The 12464-nt window shown below is 42.2% G+C and overlaps 2 protein-coding genes across 2 annotated transcripts in view; one reads left to right on the top strand and one right to left on the bottom strand.

Moving 5' to 3' along the window:
• The window catches only part of LOC135713327 (neuronal acetylcholine receptor subunit alpha-7-like), a 727825-nt gene that overhangs the window by 373206 nt on the left and 342155 nt on the right, over nucleotides 1-12464 (bottom strand). The gene's annotated exons all lie outside the window — the stretch shown is intronic.
• LOC135713251 (uncharacterized) lies at nucleotides 9659-11966 on the top strand. The gene is made up of 2 exons (XM_065236347.1): nucleotides 9659-9868; nucleotides 9931-11966. The coding sequence occupies exons 1-2, from the start codon at nucleotides 9712-9714 to the stop codon at nucleotides 11964-11966; spliced, it is 2193 nt and encodes a 730-aa protein (XP_065092419.1). The 5' UTR covers nucleotides 9659-9711.

The raw sequence follows: 12464 nt of genomic DNA, 5'->3' as shown, positions 1-12464 counted from the left end.
AGACCGCGAGTAATCGGTTCAAATCCTTTAATTTTAGATTTAATACATTTATAATGTATAAAGAAAATGATAACTTGGCTCTGTAAAGTTTATTCGATTGAACCTGTACAAATAAAGTAATTATCAAAAAAAAAATGCGTCTGTTATTTCCAATTGATTTTGAAACTGCACGGCATCTTCTACGGGTACTTCTTTCGGTTAGACCTGTGCGCCGCCGCGCCACGCCGCCGCCGCCGTTGAAATTGAGCCGGCGCGCCGCCGCAGTAAAATGGTTCACGCCGCCGAATAAATTTATGTCACGCCGATGAAATTTTTATCGGTATAATGCATCTTGAACGCGTTAAAATTAGAAATTTTGTGCACGCTCGTTCGTGGCTACTAAAAATTGAGTGAAAACCCACTCAATTTAATTGAAACCAGATCTACTATAAATTGAGTAACATAGCCAGCACCGAATTTTGACTTTTTAGTATTTAACAAAGGCTAGGTATTTGTTGATGAGTTATTTCCTCTCATTCCCATAAATCCAAAATAGCAGCAGAGATGCTCAAAGCTGTATCCATGCTATCCGCTCAAATGTTGCATCAACTATTATGTAATATCTGGAACACCGTGACTTTTCCGGCCAACTGGATGCAGGGCGTCTTAGTGAAGGTCCAAAAGAAGGGGGATCTGACTGTGTGCGACAATTGGCGAGGCATCATGTTACTGTTCTCAAAGTTCTGTGCAAAGTTATCCTGAACCGGATACAGCAGAAGATCGACGCGACACTGGTGGCAGCAGTCAGGATTCTGTGCCGGAAGATCTTGTGTGGACCATTTTGTCACGCTCCACATCATCCTGGAGTAGGTCAATGAATTCTAAAAGTCCCTTTATTTGGTATTCATTGACTACGAAAAAGCTTTCGACCGACTCTATCACGAGAATCTGTGGGGCGCCCTGAGACGCAAGGGAGTCCCGGATAAAATCGTCAACCTCATCGAAGCGCAGTATCAGCAACACTCAATACGAAACAACTATTTTAAATTGGCTCACTACTTGACTAGCCTATTAGTCCCAAGCAAATCGATTAACATACCCCATTCTAGTAGAAAGTCTAGTACTACACTATGTTTGTTTTGATTAGCTATGAAAGTTTGACAGATAAAATGAGGGGTTCGTGGATTTTCTCATGTTTCGAGGGGTGCATCGATTAGCTTAAGACCGAAGAGAGTACCAGAGATGAGCCAAAAAGTTGAGCTCGTTTCTTCGGGACCTTCTGGTCTTAGAGTTACCTCTATTGTATCAGGCTTTCATGTGCACAGTTCTGCAAAATGGCCTGAACCGATCAACAATGACAGAACAGCCGACTGAGAAGAGTGAATGAATGTGGTTTACGAAGCACTGGAAGCCGTCAAATTAGACGCTTAAAATTGATGGAAATACCCATAATATTGTCAATGGCGTTTGCCTCGCGATCTGAATAAACACAGACCAACCTTCTCCAGAAATTGCGTTTCGATGATGATTCTAATAAGATGCATCAGTGCCAAACTGGGACTGCGGACAGGTAACTTCAGCAGCTGTCAGTCAGCTGGAAACTGACTGCCTTCCGAACAATAGCAGCGGTTTCATTCGGCGAAAGGGTCAACTGTTCCAAAAAATCCAACAAGTGCACATTAACTTTCTCGCATCATCCGGGAGAAGAGAAACTTTTTGGGAGCGATTGAGCTTCCACCTGTTCCAAATTATGCAGACACAAATTCTGATTAACTACTTCCAATGGATGATAATCGCCCTTATCGAGGATGCCACGAAACTTGTTGATCCAACGCAGGAGTAGAAGCTCGGTGCAATGGTCGTGCAACAGAACTATCGAAATATAAACAAATTTTGACGTTTAAATTTTTCCAGGCACCATTAATGCCGTCATAAAACTAAACGGAATAGGATCAAGCAAAATGACCTTAGATAAATACAAATCAGTCTGAAAATTATCTTCATTAAAGCCAAATTAAAACGTTTTTTATTTGTTAGCGATTTCATGAGAGCAAAATAGCTTTTTCACAATTAGCTTATGGAAAATCAATTTTTATACCTATTATTATTTATTATTATTGCTATTAATTTTTTACTATCTTCGTTTTTCAAGATGTTTTTCCATGAAAATAACTTTAATCTCATAAATTCATCATTGATCAGTAATAGAGATTCCGAAAATCATTTTATATCTCAACTGGACGTAATGATTTATAAAAAAATAAACTATACGTTGTTTCCTAAATTAAAAATAATAAGTAAAATCACCGATTTCCGAAAGCGGACATATTTTTTCGATCTTTCGAAGCATATTTCACATTAGATTTAATCTGTCACCCAAAAATAGACCACAAAATGAGAACTACTTTGATAATTTTGGTAATTCTTTCGCATTACATGAGGAAATTTAAGAAGATTTTTGAACAATGAATTTCGCAAGATCTCATGATATTTATGTATCCCTTTTTATATTGATTCATGCTTTATTTTCAGTGCGGTTAGCAAGCGTCAAACGCAAATGACACAAATATTGATGCCAAATGGCTTTTATTGAAGTTTTAATAAGGATTTAAAATGGTTTTCAATGCTTCCGCCGTATAACATTTTTGCAGCAAATAAATCTTAAAGTGTCTCGAAAATATGTCCTTCAAAACCTTTTTCGGGGTAGGCCATCTAGATTATAGACTAAAATGTTGATAAAACAATCTTCATTCATGAAAATAGCAGCATTTGCAAAAATAGAGTTTTGCAGTAAGCAGTGGCTGTTACGTAATGCAACAGATTGCTTTTATATACTATCCACCCCTACATACGTACTTTTCTTATACTTAATAAAAGGGTTGAAACGCTTTGCCATATGACTCCACCCCCTGTAATTTTAACAAGCACTTGACATACTTTTCTAAACAAATTCCGCATGCACGGCCAATGAAAATGCTCAAAATTGAGTAAGAGTTACTCATATTTGAGTTCAGGTTAATCAAATTCGCGAAAACGTAGATCACTCATAGAATGAGTAAATTTTTCGAAGCTATTCCGAGGAAAACTTCTCGAATACGAGGCAAACTGATTGTGGTTTTTGTCTGTCTACTAGTGCACTTCTAACCTGTGTATAATTTTCTTAAATTTTCCCCATAGTCGAGAAGTTTTCCGGGGAAAGTGTCGGAAAATTAACTCATACTATGAGTGACCTACGTTTTAGCGATTTTGAGTAATCTGAACTCAAATGTGGGTAGAATTTTGTGTCCATGTACGATTTGGTTTGTAAAGTATTTTTTTCTAAATTATTAAAAATAAACTCACGCCGACCAACGCCGCCACGCCGCCGCCGCCGAAAGCAAACGGCGTGACGCCGCCACGCCGCCGCCGCCGGCAGAAAACAACATATCACGCCGCCGCCGAAAATATTTTGATCGGCGCACAGGTCTACCTGAAACTGCTGTCGGTTCCGCTGCAATGCTCCTTGCCCATACAATTGACTATCGGTCCGTATCATATGGACATCAAGTTAATACTTAATTCTAGTTAATTCTGGCCTATTTCGCGGGACGTGGTCACTCTGACTAATTCGTTTGGACTTCCCTGAAACTATGGACATCTCTCACAAGCCGTGTGGACTTTCTGTAGAGGTTCATCTCGAAGAAGACATAAGGACAAAGAGAGTCTCGTCAATTATTGGGTACAATTTCGCTTAATTTTAAGTAAGCTAAGAAGTAAACCTTAGCAACGATTGGCAAAATGTCAACACAAAACAGTGATACCGTTTTAAATTATTTTTTGTGTCATACTTGTCATCGTGTGCCATGACGTGCCGATCAGTGTGCCACGATGTGTTTCGGTACAGTGTGCAGAGTTCATTACCCCTTGGAAAAATCTCAAACACGGACGTAGCGATAGAGCGCAAATCGAACACACGACACATTGTGCATGCTCACATGAGCGAGCTCAATGCTCGGTTGACCGCTCACCATTTCACCAATCAAAGTGAATATTAAAAACGCTTGCCACATTGTTTTCATCGTCATTTACTTTCGAGTAATTGATGGATAAGCGTCGGACACGACGTATGAGTGAAACAGCACGTATCGCACCAATACGAAGACGACGACGAATGCACCCACATCGACATGGGCTGCCATCATCCGAACAGCATCGACTTGCACTGGTGTGAAAGAGCCAAGTAGCGCTAGTTGTTCATTCACAACAAACCAATTCAATGCTGGTCGGAGCACGTCTTGGTGTGGTGTGAATGCTGCCATATAGTTGCAACCAGGAACGCTCCAGCCCGTAGTGAAAACGTTGCATCACTTCTGATCGGCCACAGATGTGTCATGAAATCCACCGCTGTGGGCCATCACCGTTAAGTGCGTTGCGCGTTACAACGTTACCATCATCGACATTGTGAAGCAACGTCATCTGTGTATCAGGGCCGGGCGAGTGGATTTGCCTTTTTAGGGCCAACAACCAATAAACAAACGGCCACCGATTCAAATACAGAAGGAGTTAAGATAATAGATTTTCGAATAATTAAAAGTACTTAGAACAAACATGTTTGTTCCAACCACTCACGGACTTTGCGTTTAGATCTTAGATTTAAAGTATTCATCACCTATTTCTCTTACCATCGGCCCATGCTTACTGGTATAGGTAAGCAGTAATATCATCGGTCAGAATTTAATGTCACAAACAAACTTTCAAAATTACAGGTATCAATAATCACTATTTTTTCATCAGTTACACGGTAGTCGTCCCAAACGATCAAAATGACACCAGGAAAAAAATAACGACCCTTCTCAGGACCACCATTTTAAAAACAACCGGCCCTTTAAGATTTAAGATTATCGATCCATAAAATGAACTAAATGCTCAACATATTTGTTCCGTCCACTAGCAATCCTACGTCAACCTTCAGTTCGTGCCCGTACGCACAGACCCTTGTACTTATTTTCCACACTACTCTAACGGATCTATCTAATTCTCTAAATTGATTGATGAGTATTTTAGTAGAATAATTGGATACCTTATAACGTTGTTTTTTTTTTATTCTACTACTATTGTATCACTTTCCTTTTCACTAATTCACTTTCACTGTTTACTTTCACTACCACTTTAAACTATAAAAAATACGTATATCGTTTACTACTTGTAATCTTCTTCAGTGTCTAGCCATAGAAAAGCCCAAGCGCAATGACAGCGAAAGCAGAACGGCAGCGGCAGCGGCAAAGATGGATCTGAGTAAGCCTACTTGTCGGATTGAAAACTAGCTTACTACAACTGTCAACCTGCCGTTCCCGTTCCGCTTTCGCACACCTTGCCTTTGGGTTTTAATGGGCTGTTTACATAAACGCTAGTTCACTAGCTCAGTCAGCCCAACCAACTAGCTCGAATTTCAGTTGTTTCGGAATTCTCATGCTGATACATGCTGATGCCCTGTTTATATTATGCTGGCTACTTTTTAGTACATATCTAGTACAATAGCACAGATGTAAATACCACATAAGTCTGATGTTGACATTAGTAAAGCATTTTCCTTGCAACTCTATAAAAACTGTTTTCGGGATATATTTTCAAAAAATGCTCTGTTACTCCAATACAGTGCAATATTCAATTTTAACGTCATAAACAAAGTTGATTGAAATATTGTTTTCTACAAACTTTCCCCAAGACATCAACTCTCTATCTCTACATTATGAAAACTGCGATTTTGCATCTCACTTTACGAGGGATTAATCACAAAACTGAATTCTTCAAAAGATCAACATTGCTGCTCAACTCACTCTGGTGCTATTAATTAACAGTGCGAAAAAAAGAACTTTAAACCACTGGACAATGTATTCAAATCCAAAACCAAAGGAAACTTAAATGCTCAGAACTTCAAGCATCCTAACGAAAAAAAAGTATCACCATCCAAAGTCACTACCCTTTTCTGTGTACACAAAACGGCAAAGAAAAGGCCAACATCCTCCAAAGTGCGTTGATGCGTAGCTTCTTACACACACACACATACACATATGCAAAACAGGGTGTCAGCCATCCAGTCTTCTTTTTTATTCAGCAAAGTACACCAGAATGGTTTGTGTCACTTTTGCATGGTTCCACGCCAACACACATCCGCCACAGCCCGCCTCCGGAGGTTGTATGACAAAGTTGAGAACGTGTTACACGTTCAAAAAACCGTATCCGAGGACACACACGCTCCCGTTGTTGGTTGGCGGCGGCGTTGCTTCGCTTCCCGCCACCGTTTGTAGTTGGAGGGGGGGGGGGGGGGGGGGACGGCGACCGCGTCGCTTTGTCACGAACTTTTTCACATTCAAAAACTTGGCACAAAAGTAGACATACATGCAGTGATGCCACATATACAGATTTATCTGTAATCATACAGATTTTTTTCAATATTTTGATACAGATATCTGTATATACAGATTACAGATTTTTGAAAAATATACAGATTTTTCAAATAAAGTGAATATATTTTGTATTGCTTTTTAATAGATATATAATTCCAATAAATAATCGTTTCTTCCTTTTGAGCACCCTCTTGAATTCAATCTGAGCATCAAACCCAAATCGTATTTTTCACTAAATAATTAGGTAGGCGAATCCAGTAGAATCTAAGCGATTGTTTCAACCTCTGGCGGTGAAAAGGGGAACCCTCAAAAGAGTGATGAGTGTGGCAATTTTCACCATGAAGCATTGGAAGAAGGCAATAATTTCACCTTTCCTGATTAATTTATCCCCCGCCGGTGCTTAAAATCATCATCCACGTGGAATATTTTGTTTTCTGTATCGGGTTTGCAGTGATCCGGCTGGTGCTTCCATATATTTTTGATGAGAAAAATTAAGATTTACAAAATTATCTCATCGGTTATCGAGGCGGTTATGATCTTCCGGATTTTTAATGTGTGGTTATTTCAGCTGGAAATCAGTTCAACTCTGTAGATAATCGAAAAATACGAACACACCCGATGGAAATTTTCAAGTTGTACATTTTTTGAAATTTTGAAAATCGTCATTATGATGTAAACAAATGGATTGGATGACATTTCCTTTCAAAATCGGCTAGCTCACTCTACATTGATGGTGCATGAAAAGAGCCTATTGTTTTAGCTTCGAATGGACTTGGAATCTTTCGAATGGACTTCTGATTTGTTCAGATGTTCTGATTCAGCCGGCGCCGGTGGTGTAGTGGTAAGCGTGACTGCTTTCTAACACCCCAATGGGTCTGGGTTCAATCTCCAGCCGAGGTCAGTGGGATTTTTCTGAGGCATAAAAATCTCTGGTCACGTCTTCCTTCGGAAGGGAAGTAAAGCCGTTGGTCCCGGCCCATGTGTGTTGTGAATGGGTGCGATATCCTACGCAGGTGTGGAAGCTGCCTTCCTGCACATTCGGTTGCCGTCAATGGATGGCAATCGATGTTCGTCGGTGATTGGCACTAGATTGCGGAACAGAGACCGACGTTAAATAAAGGAAAAGATGTTCTGATTTCTCGTTGGAAGGAATATTAATTTCCCTTTCTATTTGTTTAATTAACCATGTCGCATGGTGACAGATACGAAGATTAATTAAATATATTTTGTCAACTCGGTAAACAAGCCATTTTAGAAAACCCACAAAGTGGTTGATTACAGCTTGTGAGTAGAAGAATCAACTGGATATTTTTATATTTTAAAATCGAATTACAGAAATTGCATGCAATTCGACCAAACGTCCTGTAAAAGTTCTGTGTTATGTCCAATGTCCAGATAAAGCTTTGCGTAATCATAAATTATTCAAAGTCTAGGGAATTGTAATAGTTACTTCATTAAGAAAATTTTCAGTCGGAAACAGATTTGTCTCTTACAACTGGTACTTAATGTTTTGTATTTTCAGACAGTAGAAGAAATACAAAACACTACAAAAAATTAAGATGTTAGGATTTCAAGATTTTTGAAATAGACAAATTCTTTAGAAAGCAAACTTTAGTAATTTTTCATGATTCTTAACATTGAACAAACTCCTTCTGAACTATGAATTTGCTCAATGGAGATTTACGTAAATCCGCACTGAGACCATAATTTAGAAATTATACAGATTTTTTTACAGATTTTTGTCAGGTAGATACAGATTAAAAAGATTTTGTGCGATGAAATACAGATTGAGCTCTGAAAAAATGTGGCATCACTGCATACATGATTGTAACAGCATCAAAACCATGGTCTGTACTTTCGCAGCAACCTTCGCCAGAAGGACGACGACGATGACGACGATGACGACGATGATGATGATGGCGTAAAAATGGTACTCGATGTTTACTAGATCGCTGCTCAGGTGGTCGTTCCATGACGACGGTGAATGACACCCCGTTGATGATCACGGCGATTACGTCGATTAAACGGTTGCTTGCTACGATGTGTGATGCCAGCTGTCGGTCTCCTCTTTGAGGGGAAGGCGTTGTGCAGTAAGTCTTTTAAATTCATCTCAAGCATCCCTATCTGATTGCCTTCATACATATTCACTTTCCTGGAACGGAGCGTGGTCCTTCCTTGAAACTCTTTTCCCACATTTCCTTTTGAAGTTACACCGCATGGGGAAGCTTTTACAATTGGCAACATTCGGTTTCCTACACACTTTCTTCTCCTTCCTTAATGGATTCCGTTTCCTTTCTCCGATCGACCGACCGACCGACATAGTGTCAAACCAAATTTCCCCCAGCAGGTAGACCCCTCGTACGACAGCGAAAACAAAATGGGCCATACAATTTTGGTAGCGAAATTTATGCTAATGTTCCGCCCCAGCCCCTCGTCACAAGTGGTAGGAGGGGCAGGAACAAATGATTATCGTTTTCGGTTCGGGACAGATGGACGAACCTGATGTAGGCTATGTAATTGTTTCTAAGCTTTGTTGCCATCGCTAGGAAAAGGCCTTACCGGACGGCAGGACATGCGCTGAAAAAGGTGATTGGTCGGGATTTCTTACAAGCTATTGGACCTTAATGTTATAAAGGCCATGTTGTTTGTTCCTCCATGCTATGTACCGTTATAGTCCGAATGCCAGATGGTTCATATACATATACATATACCATGGTTGATTCATTTTGACGCAGGACTACGTCTGTGATTTCTATATGGGGGTACACTTTGTGAAAACCGAAAATGGAACATGTTACAAAATTATGAAAGATTTTGAACGTTAATAACTCAGCTACCCCTGAACCAATAACAATAATGTTATTACCTACGCATCAGTTAAATTTAAATCATTATCATTTTCCAATATATCACTATTGAAAATTGCATAAATGTGCAACTGTTAATATGATAATTAAAATTATCACTGATTGCCGGTTAAAAACGATTTCCCTAACACAGATCTCAAAGCTGAATTCCGGTCTCACCAAACGGTGTTTATTCAATCACCGCTTGGTGAGTGGTGGTGTTCTCCAGTACACAACGAAAGGCTTCCTACAAGCAGTTAGCTACCAAGGCTGGCCTCAACCACTGATCGGATTCAGTTCCAATCACCGGTGGTGGTGTCCGGTCGTTGGCATCAGCTGCAGCAGCAGCAGTGCTTTCGGCGCGTGGTGTAGAACATTGTTCTCCAATACACAACGAAAGGCTGAGAATCCAATTTCACTGGCGTCGACAAACGTATGCGTGCGAATGCTTTGAACAGCACTCCGGAAGATCATCATCTCTACGTCGGCCCCGGTGGGTAATGATAATGAAAGAGTGGTCCGATCTGCTCCGGGAAATCAAACAGTGCACCGACGAGGACGAGATGGAGTTTTGCGAGGACTTTGCCAAGCTGCAGATGATTTTCAACCACACGAATCAGTTTGTGCGGACGTTCGATAAGATTGTGTTCCATGGAGGTAAGACGTTCGGCGGGTTTGTGAGGGTGTTTGCACTAAAAGTTTGTTTTTTATTTGGACAGGAAATGAACCGTACATCATCGAGATTGTGGCGCGGCTGGTAAAGTACCTCCGGGTCCGGCGCTACCTGAACGAGAACAACAAACCGATTAAAGAATGCGAGCATCAGCTGCGGAAGATTACGCTGTTTATGGTGCTGAATACGGACGTCAGTTTCAAGTTTGACTTGTCCAGGGATACGAAGCTGTGCCACCTGCTGAATACGGTTCCCCAGCTGACGAAATGCCTGCTAATCAATTGCATTTGGGGGGCCAGTTTGGATGAGTACTTTTACGAGATTCTGTCGTACACGCCACAGTGGTTCATGATGCAGTTTATGGACCAGGCGGTAACCAGTTTGAAGTTTTCGAAGCCGTTTGAGATTCTGGAACGAGTGGAATCGATGGCAAAGGCGATCTACTTCAGCATCTGCCGGACGGATAACGATTGGAAGAAGGTCGATCGAAATCGGTTTGTCGAGCAGCAGCGAACGCTTTCAAAGTTGTTCGACTATTTGATGGAGCTGCTGCGGTTCTTCAATACTCCGGATACGGGCAAGTTCGAGCGGTGGTCCCGGTTGAGTATGCACCGGTATTATGGATTTGCGTTGAAGCACATGTTCAGCATCGTGTTGTACTGTATGGATTTGTATCTGAACAAGAGCCTGTTCAAGGTGGACGAGAAGATGGCGATCTACCAGATTATGGACGAGAAGCACGTACCGAAGAAGGAGATCCCGGAACAGTACTCCCAAGGGACGGATGGACATCTGATGAAGATCAACAACTGCCTGCTGAATACTTTGCAAACCTGCGTGATGGAAGTGACCGTCGATGGGTTTATGTACTGGGTTGAGATTGACGTATCCGTGGGAGCGAACGGAGACAAGGTCACCCTGCAGCAGTTCATCGGCGAATCGGCATTCAAGCTTTGTGACATGCTCAAAGACAATGAGATCCTTAAGCACAACGTTCTAAAACAGTTGCCAGCCATCTCTCTGCGGCCGAAATCCCAAGCCGAAAAAGCCATGGAACTGTCTATGCGAGACCTGATGGAAAAGCTCGAAACCTGCCGGGAGCTGTTCGAACGGAGGCTCTTCTTCAACGAATTCCTCCGCCGCGGTGCTCAGGTTTTCGGCAACTTCGAATGTCTGGACCTGATCGATCAGAACATGGACCTCATTTCCGGCGATAATGTCCGGAAGCTCATCGAATACGACAATCGACCGCTAGACGAAGACGAAATGGAGCCGGACGGACCTTCCGAAGAGGCAGCGAAACTCCGCGAATTGATCCTGAAATCGATCGATTACCTTCTCCTCGAGGAAGCCAACACCCTGATCAAGTTTATGATCGCAACCTACGGGCTGGAGTACGATCGCTACCAAACGCCCACCCTCGTCGAAGAGATCATCGAGTACACCAATCGCTTCAACTCCAGTTCCATGCATCTCGGCGACGACGAATCCGACATCCCGCTGCGGCTTATCTTCCAGTGTCCCTCCTTGTTCTACCAACGGCTGACCCGTTCCCTGTACGATACGGGCTTCAACAATGCCAACTACATCTTCACCATCACCCAGGTGATCGCCAAAATCAAATCCTTGTCGGTGCCCTATCTCAGTGCCCAAGTCCGCTCCCTTCTGTCCGGTCAGTTCGAAATCACCAAATCCAACTTCCTTTCCGTGTTCGTCCTCAAACTCTTCGGGCTGGACCTCTTCGAGCGGAATCACTTCCTTCAGGGCTATCTCCTGCAAGGCGTCGACGAAGCCTTCCGCCAGTCCAACCTGATTGCCTTGACCGAAGTGCTCGGTCTGATGCATCTGGTCATCGACAAGAATCTCAACGGGTTCAAACTAGATTCGCTCAAACAGGTCACCCTGAAGCTGGCGGAAATATCCGAAAAACTACGCTACGACGTTACCAAACTGGAACCGACGCACCCGCACGGAATCGAGCGCATCACGCTGCTCGAGAAGATCCTAAAGATCATTCCCGAACCGGTGCGGATGCTGCGATCGCTGAAGGAAGAATGTAATGCATATGGCAGGCTTGGGTGATTGCTGGAAATTAATTTTAAACTTTTTTCTTTTTCCAGCCAAGTGTTACGCGATCGGGGAACTCCTGAGCGTGATAACATTGAGGTATTTGTACGCTTTCGACATCAGGTCACGCAACCAGGTTTGCCACTTCGAAAACAATTCGTCGTTAATCTCCTCATCCCTTTGGGCTCCTGAGCGCCATATTTCCTGCAGTATGACCTTCAGGTAGATGAAAAAGTGGGCAATCAAACCAAGAGGATCGAAGATTGACATGAGCACCCTCAGTACTTCGCGCTTCGTGGGACGTCGTTGTCCTTCCAGCAGCGCTTTGTCATAGCGAGTCCATCCTACCTTGAACGTGAACGTATCCTTATCAGTGCACCACCACAATCCTAGCACTTTTTCCGTAGCCACTTCTGCCGTCAAGCCCAGATTCTTTACCTTCGCGTCGTCTTCTCCCAGTGACTTCAGAACCGCTGGGGAATTACATATCCAGTTGCAGATCTCGAATCCATC

The sequence above is a fragment of the Ochlerotatus camptorhynchus genome, unplaced genomic scaffold (assembly GCF_037179485.1).
Source record: "Ochlerotatus camptorhynchus isolate MF236.1 unplaced genomic scaffold, CSIRO-AGI_Acam_v1.1 ptg000550l, whole genome shotgun sequence".
Lineage (NCBI taxonomy): Eukaryota > Metazoa > Arthropoda > Insecta > Diptera > Culicidae > Ochlerotatus > Ochlerotatus camptorhynchus.
Note: the sequence above shows the minus strand (reverse complement) of the source record. Positions and strands in the feature narration are given on the sequence as shown.